This window comes from Anser anser, assembly GCF_964211835.1.
Source record: "Anser anser genome assembly, chromosome: 2".
Taxonomy (NCBI): domain Eukaryota; kingdom Metazoa; phylum Chordata; class Aves; order Anseriformes; family Anatidae; genus Anser; species Anser anser.
The window spans coordinates 110,135,884-110,148,395 of record NC_139721.1 but is presented as its reverse complement, the minus strand read 5'-3'; the positions used below and the strand labels follow the sequence as shown (position 1 = coordinate 110,148,395).

General features: G+C 37.1%; 1 protein-coding gene across 6 annotated transcripts in view; it reads left to right on the top strand.

The window, feature by feature from the left end:
* Positions 1-12,512, top strand: part of KIF13A (kinesin family member 13A) — a 126,317-nt gene that overhangs the window by 72,365 nt on the left and 41,440 nt on the right. For all 6 annotated transcript variants that reach the window (XR_014579670.1, XM_083824049.1, XM_083824047.1 and 3 more), the window contains 7 exons: positions 817-951; positions 1,825-1,937; positions 7,183-7,294; positions 7,679-7,891; positions 9,506-9,616; positions 10,677-10,811; positions 11,955-12,085. Coding sequence is in view for 5 of the 6 variants with exons in the window: in XM_083824049.1 (XP_083680175.1) it covers positions 817-951; positions 1,825-1,937; positions 7,183-7,294; positions 7,679-7,891; positions 9,506-9,616; positions 10,677-10,811; positions 11,955-12,085 (950 nt within the window). In the remaining variant the exon portion in view is untranslated. The remainder of the gene's footprint in view (positions 1-816; positions 952-1,824; positions 1,938-7,182; positions 7,295-7,678; positions 7,892-9,505; positions 9,617-10,676; positions 10,812-11,954; positions 12,086-12,512) is intronic.

Genomic DNA, 12,512 nt, shown 5'->3' with positions numbered 1-12,512 from the left:
TAAATCAGTATTGTAGAATCCAATGGACTTCTACAATGGAATTAATTAAAGCAGTGCAGTTGTATAAATTGCATAGCCCTTTTTATGAGGAAGCTGCTTTAGGAAATGTTTTTTGTGGTTGTTTTGTTTTTAAACCATTCTTTGTGTAGTATTGTGTGGAAAGCAATTTGCTTTTTATGGGGATTTTTATTTCTCTGAAGCATCTGTGCGTATTGTATGTGTGCATATCTGTGCATATATATAACTGCTTTTGCAGTTTTTATCATAAATTTTGTACTTTGAAAGTACATCTTATTTTTTCAAATTCTAGGAAATTTTAATACCTAGTTTGTTGCACGTATATCAGACTCCACATAATCGTCTTTATTTTTACATGTGTAGAAAGGTACAAACTGCAGGTGAGGTAACCCTTTGGCCCAATTCATTGAATACAGTATTAGTACAATTGAGTAAAGAAAAGCATTTGTGTTTAGTTCTGTAAGTAGATCTAGTTGTCTTGATTACTGGCGTTAAACAGTATGATTTGCAGTGTGGATATTGCCAGCGTATTTCAGCAGCAAATAAGGAGAATGTGCATTGAATATTGTTGCTGGGCTTTTAAGTGCAGCACTTAAAGTTGAGACGTAACGTCGTTCTGTGGAATTACGTCCCCTCTCTGCCATTGCATCTCAAAACATAAAAAGAATTTTCTCATTACTTCTACCTTCCCTTCTTCTCTCCCACACATACACACCCTTCCATCTAGATGGGTATTTTATTCAGCAAGCTCAAAACTTTCTTTTATCCTGGCATCATTTTTTACTCTTTTTGCTCTAGGATATTGAGTCATTGATGTCGGAGGGAAACAAATCACGAACAGTTGCTGCAACGAACATGAATGAAGAAAGCAGCCGCTCTCATGCTGTATTCAACATTATAGTGACTCAGACACTTTATGACCTGCATTCTGGTGTATGTATTTCTGATGGTTAATTTACAGAGTTGTAGTGAATTCTTCTTCTTTCTTCTGTTCAGCCACTGAATGTTCTCAATTTGTTTTGAGCAGCAGTCAATTAAAAGAAGCAGCTTCTCCGTTGCTATCCAGCTGCATGCTTTTGTAGATGTATCACTAGTATCACTTAATATGGGCTAAAGCTCTAAAGACACACATGGCCTACCATTTTAATGCTGAAGGTGCCTCAACTCTCAAGACGGTTTAACCTGCTTAAGTGCCACCGTGTCTCAGAGTTGAGTTGCTATATGATATTATAGTATCTCTGCATTTGACCTGAAGTGAAGAGAAAAACATGTTTGCTCTCTTGATTTGTTCATCTTTTATGTCAAGACTTTAGCATGACTCACCATTTTTTGTTTGGTACGCATACGTGATTTGTTTAGCTCTGCAGCTGCCTTTAATGTTGTGGGGTCTGGTAATCAAAGTAACATTGGTGAGAATGTAAGATTGAGAGAACACTGGAAGAGAGAGGAAGCACACCAGATAAAGCAAAAAGTTGTATCACTTCAAGATTATATTGCCGCTGTTAAACCTGTCTTTGGTGTTAACTATTGCTGACGTTAATATGTTTTAATGACCTACTATGCCAGTGAAGTTATTGACATTACCACATGGCTGATTCACCTTCATTAGTGGTTCAGCCCTTTAGTATAGTGTATGAGTGACTCTTAAAAGACTAAGAACTGTGAGAATTACTTCTGTCATATCTTGAATTTGATAGCTTGACCCACGTTATTATGGACAGCAGCGTAATTATGCTAATATCAGACACATTAGCATTTTGTGCTCAGGTTTCTTAGCTGTTTTTCTCCCCCGTTTGATTTGTGCAGAATTCTGGAGAGAAGGTCAGCAAGGTCAGCTTGGTGGATTTGGCTGGTAGTGAAAGAGTGTCCAAAACAGGAGCTGCAGGAGAACGTCTGAAGGAAGGCAGCAACATAAACAAGTAAGACATTGGCATACACAGGTTGCAAACCTTAATCTTGTAAGAACAACCGCTGTTTCCTTGGCCTCCTGTCTCAGTGTGCTTGTCTCAAGTCGGTTCAAATGATATGCCTAGCCAGAAGCAGTTAATATCTCTCTTTCAGTTGCTCTGTACTGAACACCGTGTGTTTTGTTACATTGGCATAGGGATCCTGATTCATACTTGACTCAGAGGAGAGGTATATGAGTATTATCTGGAAAAAGTGACAGCAGCACTCTTTAATTAGGCATATACCTTTTGTGATTCATTTATACACCCTGTCCCCAGGCTTATGTGTTTGTCTCATCGTATGCTCAAGGAATGCAAAGTTGCAGAGTTGAATGGCTTTGTTCCAACATGTATTAAAATATGTAAGAGTATAATTCACAGTTTAAGAAAACCAGACCAGAATGAAGCTATTTAAGTTTAACATTGCCTTGGGCATTTGTACTCAAGCGATGACAAGTTTCAAGGCACTTTTTTTACTGTAGTTACTGTGTTGTTACCCAAAAGCAAGAATATAGCTCAGTATCACTACTGTCTTAAACACACTATTTTTTTCCTGAGAAAAAACAACAACAACAACAACAACAAAACAGTTCAACTGTAACATTAAAAGCTACACATTTTGCAACATGTTAAAATTAAAATTAAAAAATTCATGGTATTTTAATCTAACAGTGATAGCAAAAAAGTGTGTTTGAACTGCATTCATGCTTAAAATGATTTTCAGTTACCCTGTTTTAGAGTTTGAACATGCTTGCTCTTTATAGCATAATTTCTAATATATTATGTATTTAATGCATCAGGTCAGTAGCCACATTCTTGTAGATCAAAATTATATGGTCCTGTTGGTCTAATGGCAGGTATCAAACCTTTACCCTGCAGGATACTAGTTAAATTCAGATTGATTTTACTAGAAATTGTATTTGTCTTTTGCATAAACACAGGCAAAATTGAATGTTTCCTGTTAATTCTTGGGGAAAAAATCAAATGCCAACTTTCCCAACAGCTATTAAGAAACTCCAAATGTAGTTTTAGATACAGAAAGACTTCTTTTTTTTTAATTGTTATTATTTTTTTCTAATAGGATGTTTACTTGTTAGTAAGCTTCTAAGGCAGTAATGCAGTTAGTAAGCTTCTAAGGCAGTAATGCAGTAAGGGAAAGTTGTTTTGCCCATGCTGCAGGTGCAAGCACCAGATCTCTCTATAAAAGATATTTTAAAAAGATAGGTTGACAGCTCTACTTTTTCCCATCAATTAAGTTACTATATGGTATAAACCTGTATTACCTCAGTCCATTTTAAAAGTATTCTGTGTGTGAAATCTCTTTTGGAACTGGTGGGCAAAAGAGAATTCTTAGTGCCGTGTCTTTTATTAGACTTTTGCTGTTACTTGGAACTTTAATGAAGTCTGACTTTTACTGGAAGCCTCAAAATTGGTATGCGTGTTTCATCAGACTGATTCTTCACAGAACATTGTGCACAATCTTCTTTTGGGTACTTAATGTGTGCCGTACTTAATAGGGAAGGGCAATAATCTTTTATGGAGTAATATAGAATACTTAAACCATATACCTTGCTATGTCAGCTCCTGTTTTTTCATTTTTATTCTTTTATAAAAATGCAGTAACTTGGATTGGTAGCATGCGCTATATTTAATGAGATCAAAACCAGAGCTGCTATAATTACCTGGCAAATAAATTTGCCGCTTGTACTACATTTTGTTGCCTTGAAGAAGAATGGGCAAATAACATACCTATTTCTGTATTTACAAGTCAGGGAAAATGTTCGCTCAGCTGTGCATACCAAAACTACGTAGTGTGACATTCAGTCAGTCTCTGCAGGTTTCTCTGCTGTTTGTTTCTTCATGAAACCAACCTAAGACTGCAGTAGCTGCTGCCTCAGTCCCATGGCTTGCCCTGCTGCAAACTCTTGTATCTTGGGACAGCATGTTGCAGAGGGGAAGCGGTGGATTGCTCTCCCGCTTACTGAAACAGCTGAGAGTTGTTATTTTGTTAATGGCTCTGTGAAGTTGTCATAAAGATAACTTCTTTTTCTTGGAGCTGATATGAAGTTGCCTTGGGTCATGAAGTGGTGCTGGGTGTCCGCTCTTTATTATTGAGGTCCTTGGGGGACTTGCCATAACTCATAAGAAAGCTGGATGTGCTTGTTGCTCCACAGGATGTGTTGGTTTCCTATAGTGAGTGGAGAAACACAGGTGCTTAATAACTTTGCGGTGTAGTTGAAGAATTCCTAAAGTACAATAGCAGGAGAAAACAGAGTAAGCAAACTGTACATTCGTGTCTAATAAAAATAAATTGTGTGAACAGTTTGTAATTTTAACTGATTAGTGAAATCATAGCTATTGTCATTTTAACTTGAGAATGCCAAAAGAAATATTTTAAAGGGTAGTGGTAGGGTGGGATGGAATGGTTTGGGACAGGACTGGCTCCAAGCTGTTTTTAGGGAGGGTTTTTATATTCAAAGGGCTAACTAATAGAAAAAAAGGATTCTGTTTGCTGAAGAATTTGGAGGAAAACTGTACAGAAGTAGCTTGAATTGCAGTCATTTAGGGACAGTTCTTCCATGTGGTAAGGAAGCACCACCTGCCCTTGAATGCTGCTGACACAGGCCCTTGTTGGGAGTGTGCAAGTTTCCAGCCACAGAGGAGCAAAGGCAGCCTGGTCACGCTTGAGGAAAAGGGTCAGGGAGAACAGAAAGTGTGCAGAAATTACACTTTCCCATGGTCTTGCACCATGTAAGCTCACAGTTTTTTTCTGAACTGCCTCAGTCTTTTGTGCGCTATTTATTGGCTTAGGCCTTTTGGTTGATTCATTAGGTGTAAGTCGTTTGAGGTAGGATCAAAGTAATGACAGATCTCTGGTGCATCATCCAGCATAAAGCAATGCAGCCGCTGAGTCCTGTAATTATATGGTGCAGCCATTTCTTTTAGGACTTTCCTTATAGTCTTTAAGCAGCTTTGTATTACGAAATCTCATGTAGCATACTTAAAGTACTCTAGTTTGGTTTTTACTGCAGATGTTAATAGTCTTAATATAAAATCAGTATTTTATTATAACTCGGGAGCAAAAATATTATCGCATTGTTTAATCCTGTGTCAGTGAACTGTTGCTTATAATTTCCTGTTTATTAAAACAGTGCCTGTAACTAAGAATTGGTGTTGCAGCCCTGTTGTGAAGTAGATGTCAATGGTGGGCCTTTTAGGATCCCTGTTCTTTCCATCCCCCTGTCCCTCGGAGTGAAAAAATGTCCTTTTCTCCCCCCTCCCCCAGTATTTTGGCTTTGCTTTTCACATTTTGTCTCATTTAAGGAGGACAAGAGGAATTAGAGGCAAATAAGCTGGAGTCATGTTTTTTTTTTTCTCTCTTACATCTTTATTTTTTTTTATTTTTTAATTTTATGCTTCTTGAAGGTGGACTTCACTGGGACTGTGTTGTCAGTGCTTTTCAGTTGCGCTGTGGGAGGTTGCTACGGAGCAGCATACAGCAGCATCCTACTGTTTGTTCTTGCATGTTTAGCACACTGTCTTCCCAATCTGTGCAGAAGAAAGATGGGAGACAAAAACCAATTCTCCCTCCCCCAAGCCTTCCGGAGTTGTTAGGCTTTTGTTTGGGCAACAAACTAAAATTGACTGTCCTTTTTGCTGTGAATTATTCAGACAGACTTTAGAAAGGTATCCTTCAGACAAAGTTTCAAAATAGAGGGGTTGCTTGGAACATTGGATTGATGAGGCTCTTCTCAAGTTTCTTTCATTTTTATTCTGCTTTCAGCTCTCCACTACCTTCTTACCATTTTGTTTCCTTGTGTGTTGCAATATGAGGTATCTGTGGTGACATATGTAACGGTTCTTGTTACCTTGCCCTCAGATGTCTTCTTTGAAATATTCTTGCAATATTTTTGTCATTTACAAAATGTTGCTTCAGAAGCATTGAGGCACTTTTACAAATACTGTGCAAACACTGTCTAAACACCAACTAAAATAGTGCTCCTACTTTGAAAAAACTCAACAGGATGGAGTGGAACAGTAGAACCAAGGTTTTATTTAACTATCTAATCGCAATGCTAAAGATTTCCTTGGTAGTTATGGCCAATTATCCAGCTACTCTCTATGAAAATGATGGGCCAGTATGCTCTTGAGCTTGTGTTGTCAGTTTTACAACCCTTCAGGCATCTGTTTAATGTTCTCAGGCTCCTGAACCAGCTCATTATCTTAAACATACTCACCCCAAGAGCCCCAGTGTCATTTAACATTTACACAGGATTATATAACAATTGGAATATATAATGTGTAGGTGCTTTGCAAGATTGCTAATACTTGCACCTGTTGGTAGAAGTGGTACGTGTACCACGGTGAACAAGTTCTTATTTTCTTCACTATTCTAGAGTGGTTTTGGGGCTGTCGTTGTCTGCTAAGCAGTTTGGGGGGCTTTTCTTTTCTCATGCTTGTGTTCCTGCAACACTTCTGTAACTGGAAGATTATTTGGTCTATTCCTCTCATCTCTGCTCCCCATAAAAGATTCAAGTGAAGCAGCACCTCAATTATAAGTCAACCCCTTTGTCATGGGACTTCCTTCTCGGTCTCTTCTGATGAGCAGTCTTCCATTATCATGTGATGGCTGCTTAGTTGCTGGTTCACCTGCCAGACTAGTTCTCCTGTGCCATAGCTGGTGTTATCTTGAGGTTGCCTCCTTAAGGGTAGGGAAATGTTCGGTTTTAGTCAGTTGTTAAGCTAGTGCTCTTAAAACATTGTTCCTAGATACAGGGGGATTCGTGCTGCACTGCCAACCCTGCCTCGTAATGGTGTCATGAGGCAGTGTCCAAGATGGAAGGCTTTTTAGTCTCTGAGGAAACGTAGATGTCTAATCTAAGACAGTAATTGTCCCTATACTGAAGTGGTCTGCTTTACACTTTTCAAACTATTTCAAATACATGAATATTTCAACTTAGTCTTTTTGGAACTTGGTCTGAGCACCAGATGAGATGAAACACTGTAGTTATCCATATATTGTTCCAAATATGTAACTTTAATAGATAAATTGCCTTGTTTTGATCTCCTGTGGTCATTTCCAGCTTAAATTATTCTATAATATTTTCAAAATTAAATGTGAACCTTTGCACGGCACAAATTAAACTCTTCTCTGTGTATTATTAAATATACTTTTGGAATATGTGTTCAAAGCTGTTCTGCTGTGTTGCCTTCATAGATCCCTTTCAACACTGGGGTTAGTTATATCATCGCTTGCTGATCAAGCAGCAGGAAAAGGGAAGAATAAGTTTGTGCCTTACAGAGACTCTGTACTCACTTGGCTTCTCAAGGTAATTAATACTTTCTGTTCACCATGTTCACAAGCTGTCAGCTTAATAGGTTCTAGCATACCTCTGTCTACTTATGGGCTTCTCTTTTATTTTAAAGAAATGAGCTAAGGTCATAGCTACAAATTATTTCAAGTAATATGTGCAGATAAGCATATACTTTGTTAATTGTATGTAAAGTCCTGTTTGACATATTTTCAGTTACATTGGAATTTAGGCTGGTGGAGGTGGTTGGAAATGTTTATGGATCACCTTGGTTAATATCCATCCAGACTATGTATCAGTGTCTAAACAGCCTAAGATTTGTATCTTAAGTATCTCTGTAAAGACATTGTATAATCTCAGAACAGTTTTTAATCCTCAATTTTATATGGATGTACTCTACAGGACAATTTGGGAGGAAACAGCCAAACTGCCATGATAGCCACAATTAGTCCAGCAGCAGACAACTATGAAGAAACACTCTCTACTCTGAGATATGCAGACAGAGCCAAAAGGATAGTTAATCATGCTGTGGTGAATGAAGATCCAAATGCTAGGGTCATCAGAGAATTACGAGAAGAAGTTGAAAAATTGAAAGAACAGCTCTCGCAAGCCGAGGTAACATTATTCGTGTTACAGTGTAAATGGAATTACCTGAGGAAATGTCAAACTTCATCTGGAAGACTTGGTTTATATTTAAGTCTTATAAAATGAGCAAAGAAAGGGTCTCTGCTTGTGTGGTTTTTTTTTTAAACAATTAACCTTGTTTCCTGAAATAGATCCAACATAATATTTGTTTATTTTTAATAACTTTTAAGTGAGGACAACATTGTACAGGTGGTGATTCATGTCAGAATGGACTGTCCTTGAAGAACTTCATATCAAGCAGTAGATGATACAGCACAGATAAGAGTGATGGTACAACTTCATTGTGTAGACTTACTAGCAGAATTATTATTTTTTTAATTGGTGGACTAGATGCTGCTGTGATGTCAAATGGGAAAGTGTGAAAAGCTGTAAATCTGGTATTGGACCACAAAATGTGTGTGACATTTCTCTCTTTGACATTTGTGAAAATCTATCAAGAATTGTTAGAACTGCAACACCAGAACCATCAGTAGTCTGGTGGCTGGAGAGTTAACAGTGTGTGATTGCTGCATATCCTAGATAAATGTTTCTAATTGGAGCAAAAAGTATCAGGATAGGAGTACTTTTGGTGATATCTGGGGAAATTAGGCACTGCACTGTAGGAAAATTTATTGATATTTTCAGGCAAAACATAGTAACTGTGGGAAAAAGAATATGGAAGTATGTCTGAAGCTAAATTTTTGTGGCGTTTAAACTTTACATTCATTTAAGGAATACCGTTGCTTATAGGAACAGATCCTTACAGACTGGAATTGGAAAATCTCCCTTAGGAGAAAGGAGCCATTCACTTTTTTCCTAAATAAAAATCTATTCTAATTCCATATTTTAAATCGGAAAATATTCTTGTAGTCTGTTCTTAGTTTTGTTGATAGACTGTGGCTGAATACAGTCCATAGGAAGGTAGGGAGCACTCCAAATTTTACTAATTCTTTTAAAAGCTTTTTCTCTTCTTCCATCTCTGTTGAAAACAATTGTATAAACCTATATGCCCGCCTGTTGAGTTGTTATTTGGTGCTGAATGTTTTCAAGCCCCTTGCTTTTGTTTCCTATTGTGAAACAAGAAGCCTGTGTTAGCTCCAGAGTATGCCTCCCTTAAGATATAATCAACAATGTCAGTCTTGAAAGCCTTAATGAAACTCTAGGAAAAGTTACAAAAGCAAGATAGAATGGAAAGCTAAACATCAAGAGGAATTTGTATTTGAAACTACTATTGGAAGAAAGACATTAGCGTTGAGCTTCAGATGATTAAGAGTTATTAAATACTCAGATTTTTTTATACAGATGCTGAAGCTTGAGTGGCCAGCCCTGCAGATTTTGTTGGTCTGCATAGTTCCATTAGCCTCTGAGGCACTAGGCAGATCTTCATCTATTTCAGATCTGAACCTATTTTATGTTGATTCTGTCCTCTTCCTTTGCAAATGACCTGTTTCTTCACCTTCTGCCATGAAAAACCTGGGAAAATAGTCAAAACCTATCCTGTACCTGCAGCATTTCATATTCTGTTGGCTGTATTCAGTTTTCTTGTTTAAGCAGCTGTTGCAATGTGAAGTGTACCTTAAAGTTTTGCTAATTTCTATATTTTAGGCCATGAAGGCACCAGAATTGAAGGAAAAATTAGAAGAATCTGAAAAACTAATAAAAGAGCTAACAGTAACCTGGGAAGAAAAGTTAAGGAAAACAGAAGAAATTGCACAGGTACTTCAAAAATTTTGAGGAGAAAAGGCCAGAGTACAAGTCAGCTGAATTTCATGAGCTTTGGTTGGCTATGCTGTTTTTACCACCAGTTATTTTGAATTTCTCTGGATTTTTCCTTTGCTCTGCTCTCCGTTTCCTTTCACAGTCTAAATGTCTGTATAGTAAATGTAGTTATGTCATGGTATAACTGATAAAAGTTAATATTTAATTTTAAAATATAACATCAAAATACACTTCGGTTGTTCTTTTATTTATAAGACCACAGTGGGATATTTAATAATTTTTCCTTGGAGTGACTAAGAAAATCAAGAATTGCAAAAGGATCAGAATTTTGGGCAGTACTTGCGTTTACATTTGCTATTGCTTTTTGTGGCTTCTTAACCAGAGAAAGAAAATGAATTTGCTTCTTATTATCATATTTGAAATAAGACTTGAGTATTCTGATCTATTTTTCTATAATTTCCACTGTCTATAGCTTGGAGAAGTAGTATTGTTGGCTACCTTTCCTACTCTTAATGTAGCAGATGCATGCTTTGGTACAATCCCTGTTAAACAAATAAACAGGCACAAAAAAAAAGCAACCTAACTGGCCAAACCAAAACCAAGCAAACAAAAGAACAAAACTGTACAAGAGCAAAAGACATGCATGACCAAGTAGATGGTTTAGCTGAATTAATAACAACACTGGAAAAGGTTGAACCTAAACTAAGGCATGCTTTTTCCAAAATTATTTGTGACTGATTATCTTTGTAGTCATTGCAATTGAGATTAGTTTTTAGCTAACACAGAGGTTCAAGGCCACATTGTATTATGTATGAATACCTCTGATAAAATCATTAGGGCAGATGTTTGAGGATTAGGTCTAACCTTTTTTGTTGGTTTATAAAAATAAATTCTATTAAAAATAAATTTGACCGTTGTCCTAAGTTCTATTTTTTTGTTGTAGCAATATGAAGAATGCATGTTAATCTTCAGTTTTAGTTGCTCTGCTTTTATTTACTTGACATACTTGTCTCTACATATTGCAGCAGGCAAGGTTAGCCTATTTTTGTGCTTGCAGGAGAGGCAAAGACAGCTAGAGAGCATGGGTATTTCCCTAGAGTCTTCAGGTATCAAGGTCGGAGATGACAAGTGTTACCTGGTGAACCTGAATGCGGACCCTGCACTCAATGAGCTTTTGGTTTACTACTTAAAGGTAACAATGAAACCAGAATGTATATATAGAATGAAAGGATGCTTGTTTGTTGTTTTGAATTTCTGGTTCAATTTGATATTCAGAGTGTATTTAGATTGTTAAGACTAGTTGCAGTAAAATAAAATAGGACTCCTGCTGTTCAGGCTTACATTTTCCCTTGCAGTTCAGCTTTACCTAATTGATCTCCTGCTTGCCAACAGTGGAAGAAGTGTTCAGTATGTACCAGCATTGAGATAAATTCTAGCTTTTCCAGGCATAATTGCCTTTTGGACTAAAGAGCATTGCTTCTTAAAGTAAGAGCATGACATATAATGCTTCTTTTTATTAGTGAGTTGAGGATTTCCTTAAATATTCAATGAGTTAACTGTGAAAGGAAGATGTTTATTAGTGATTGGTAGGAATAAACAAAGGCTTCAATGACAGAAAAAGATTTTAAAAAAAGAGGGAAAAAAAGCTCTGTTAAAAGTGAACAGAAATGTGTTTTCCTTCTGCCACTGTCTTCCATATTATTCAGTTTACCATAGTCTTCATTTCAGAGTGAAATAGTTTCAAATGCATACTTAATCAGACAGACTGAGTAGGAAGTATATTGGAAGGGTGAGTTCTTTGTCAACAAGATAGAAAAAACTTACCTGTCTACTTTGTGGTTACTTTTCTGCTTTAGTGGTTGAGGTAACGCTTCCATATCTGAACAACAGTAAATAAAGTACAACTTCTATAGCAACATCAAAGTAAAGTGTATCGGTGGAATTTACAGTATGGCTTGAAATTATGTGGAGATTAGTATGCTTAGTTGAGTTGCTATATAGCTGTGTTCTGAAAAGCAGCCAACTCCATGCACCTTGTTTTACTATCTGTGTTATCCTTTGTCCCGTATGGCTGTATGACATGGCTTGTTTTCTTCACTATATGCATTTATTGCTTATATGCAAGCATTGTCTTGGAATATTTTAAAATCAGAATTTGTGTATCAGCTGCTTTATTTTGCTTGATCTAAAACTGTAGGAAGATAAAGTGCAGAACAGAACAGTTTATGCGTGACCTCAAATCTGCTCAGTGTAGTCTCAGTGCTTCAGCTAATATTGTCTTAGTTATATAAACAGCAATAGTTTGCTTGTCTCTTAGTAACAACTTATTTTCTAGGATCACACAAGAGTTGGTGCAGATACCTCTCAGGATATACAGCTCTTTGGTATAGGAATCCAACCAGAACACTGTGAGATTGATATTGCTTTAGATGGAGAAGTTACACTCACACCAAAAGAAAATGCAAGGTAAGGAAGATCAGCAGCGCTTATACCAGCAAATATTTGCTTTTCATTACCAGAAGATAACTTGCGCATATTTTTATTTGGCAGAGTCAGAAATATCTTACTTTTTGATCAGTGAGTAGCTGCAGTATAAGAGACTTAGATATTTAGATGGTGAAATTCAGAGATAGAACTGAGATTTCCCCACACGTGTACACCCACAAACACCACTGCATCATAACGGGCTATCAGTGGTTTGGCTTAGAGGAAACCACCACAAGAAGATACTCATTAGGAATGAGGGACCATTGCTTGGCTATGTCTTGGTTGGTAACAAGATGGCTGAGCTGCTGCTGGCTATCCCAACCCTGTGATGGTTGGTTCTTGATGTGGGATGATAAACTTCACCTCTGAGTAGTTCCTGTTATAAAGCTCAGTATTTTGTGAGAAA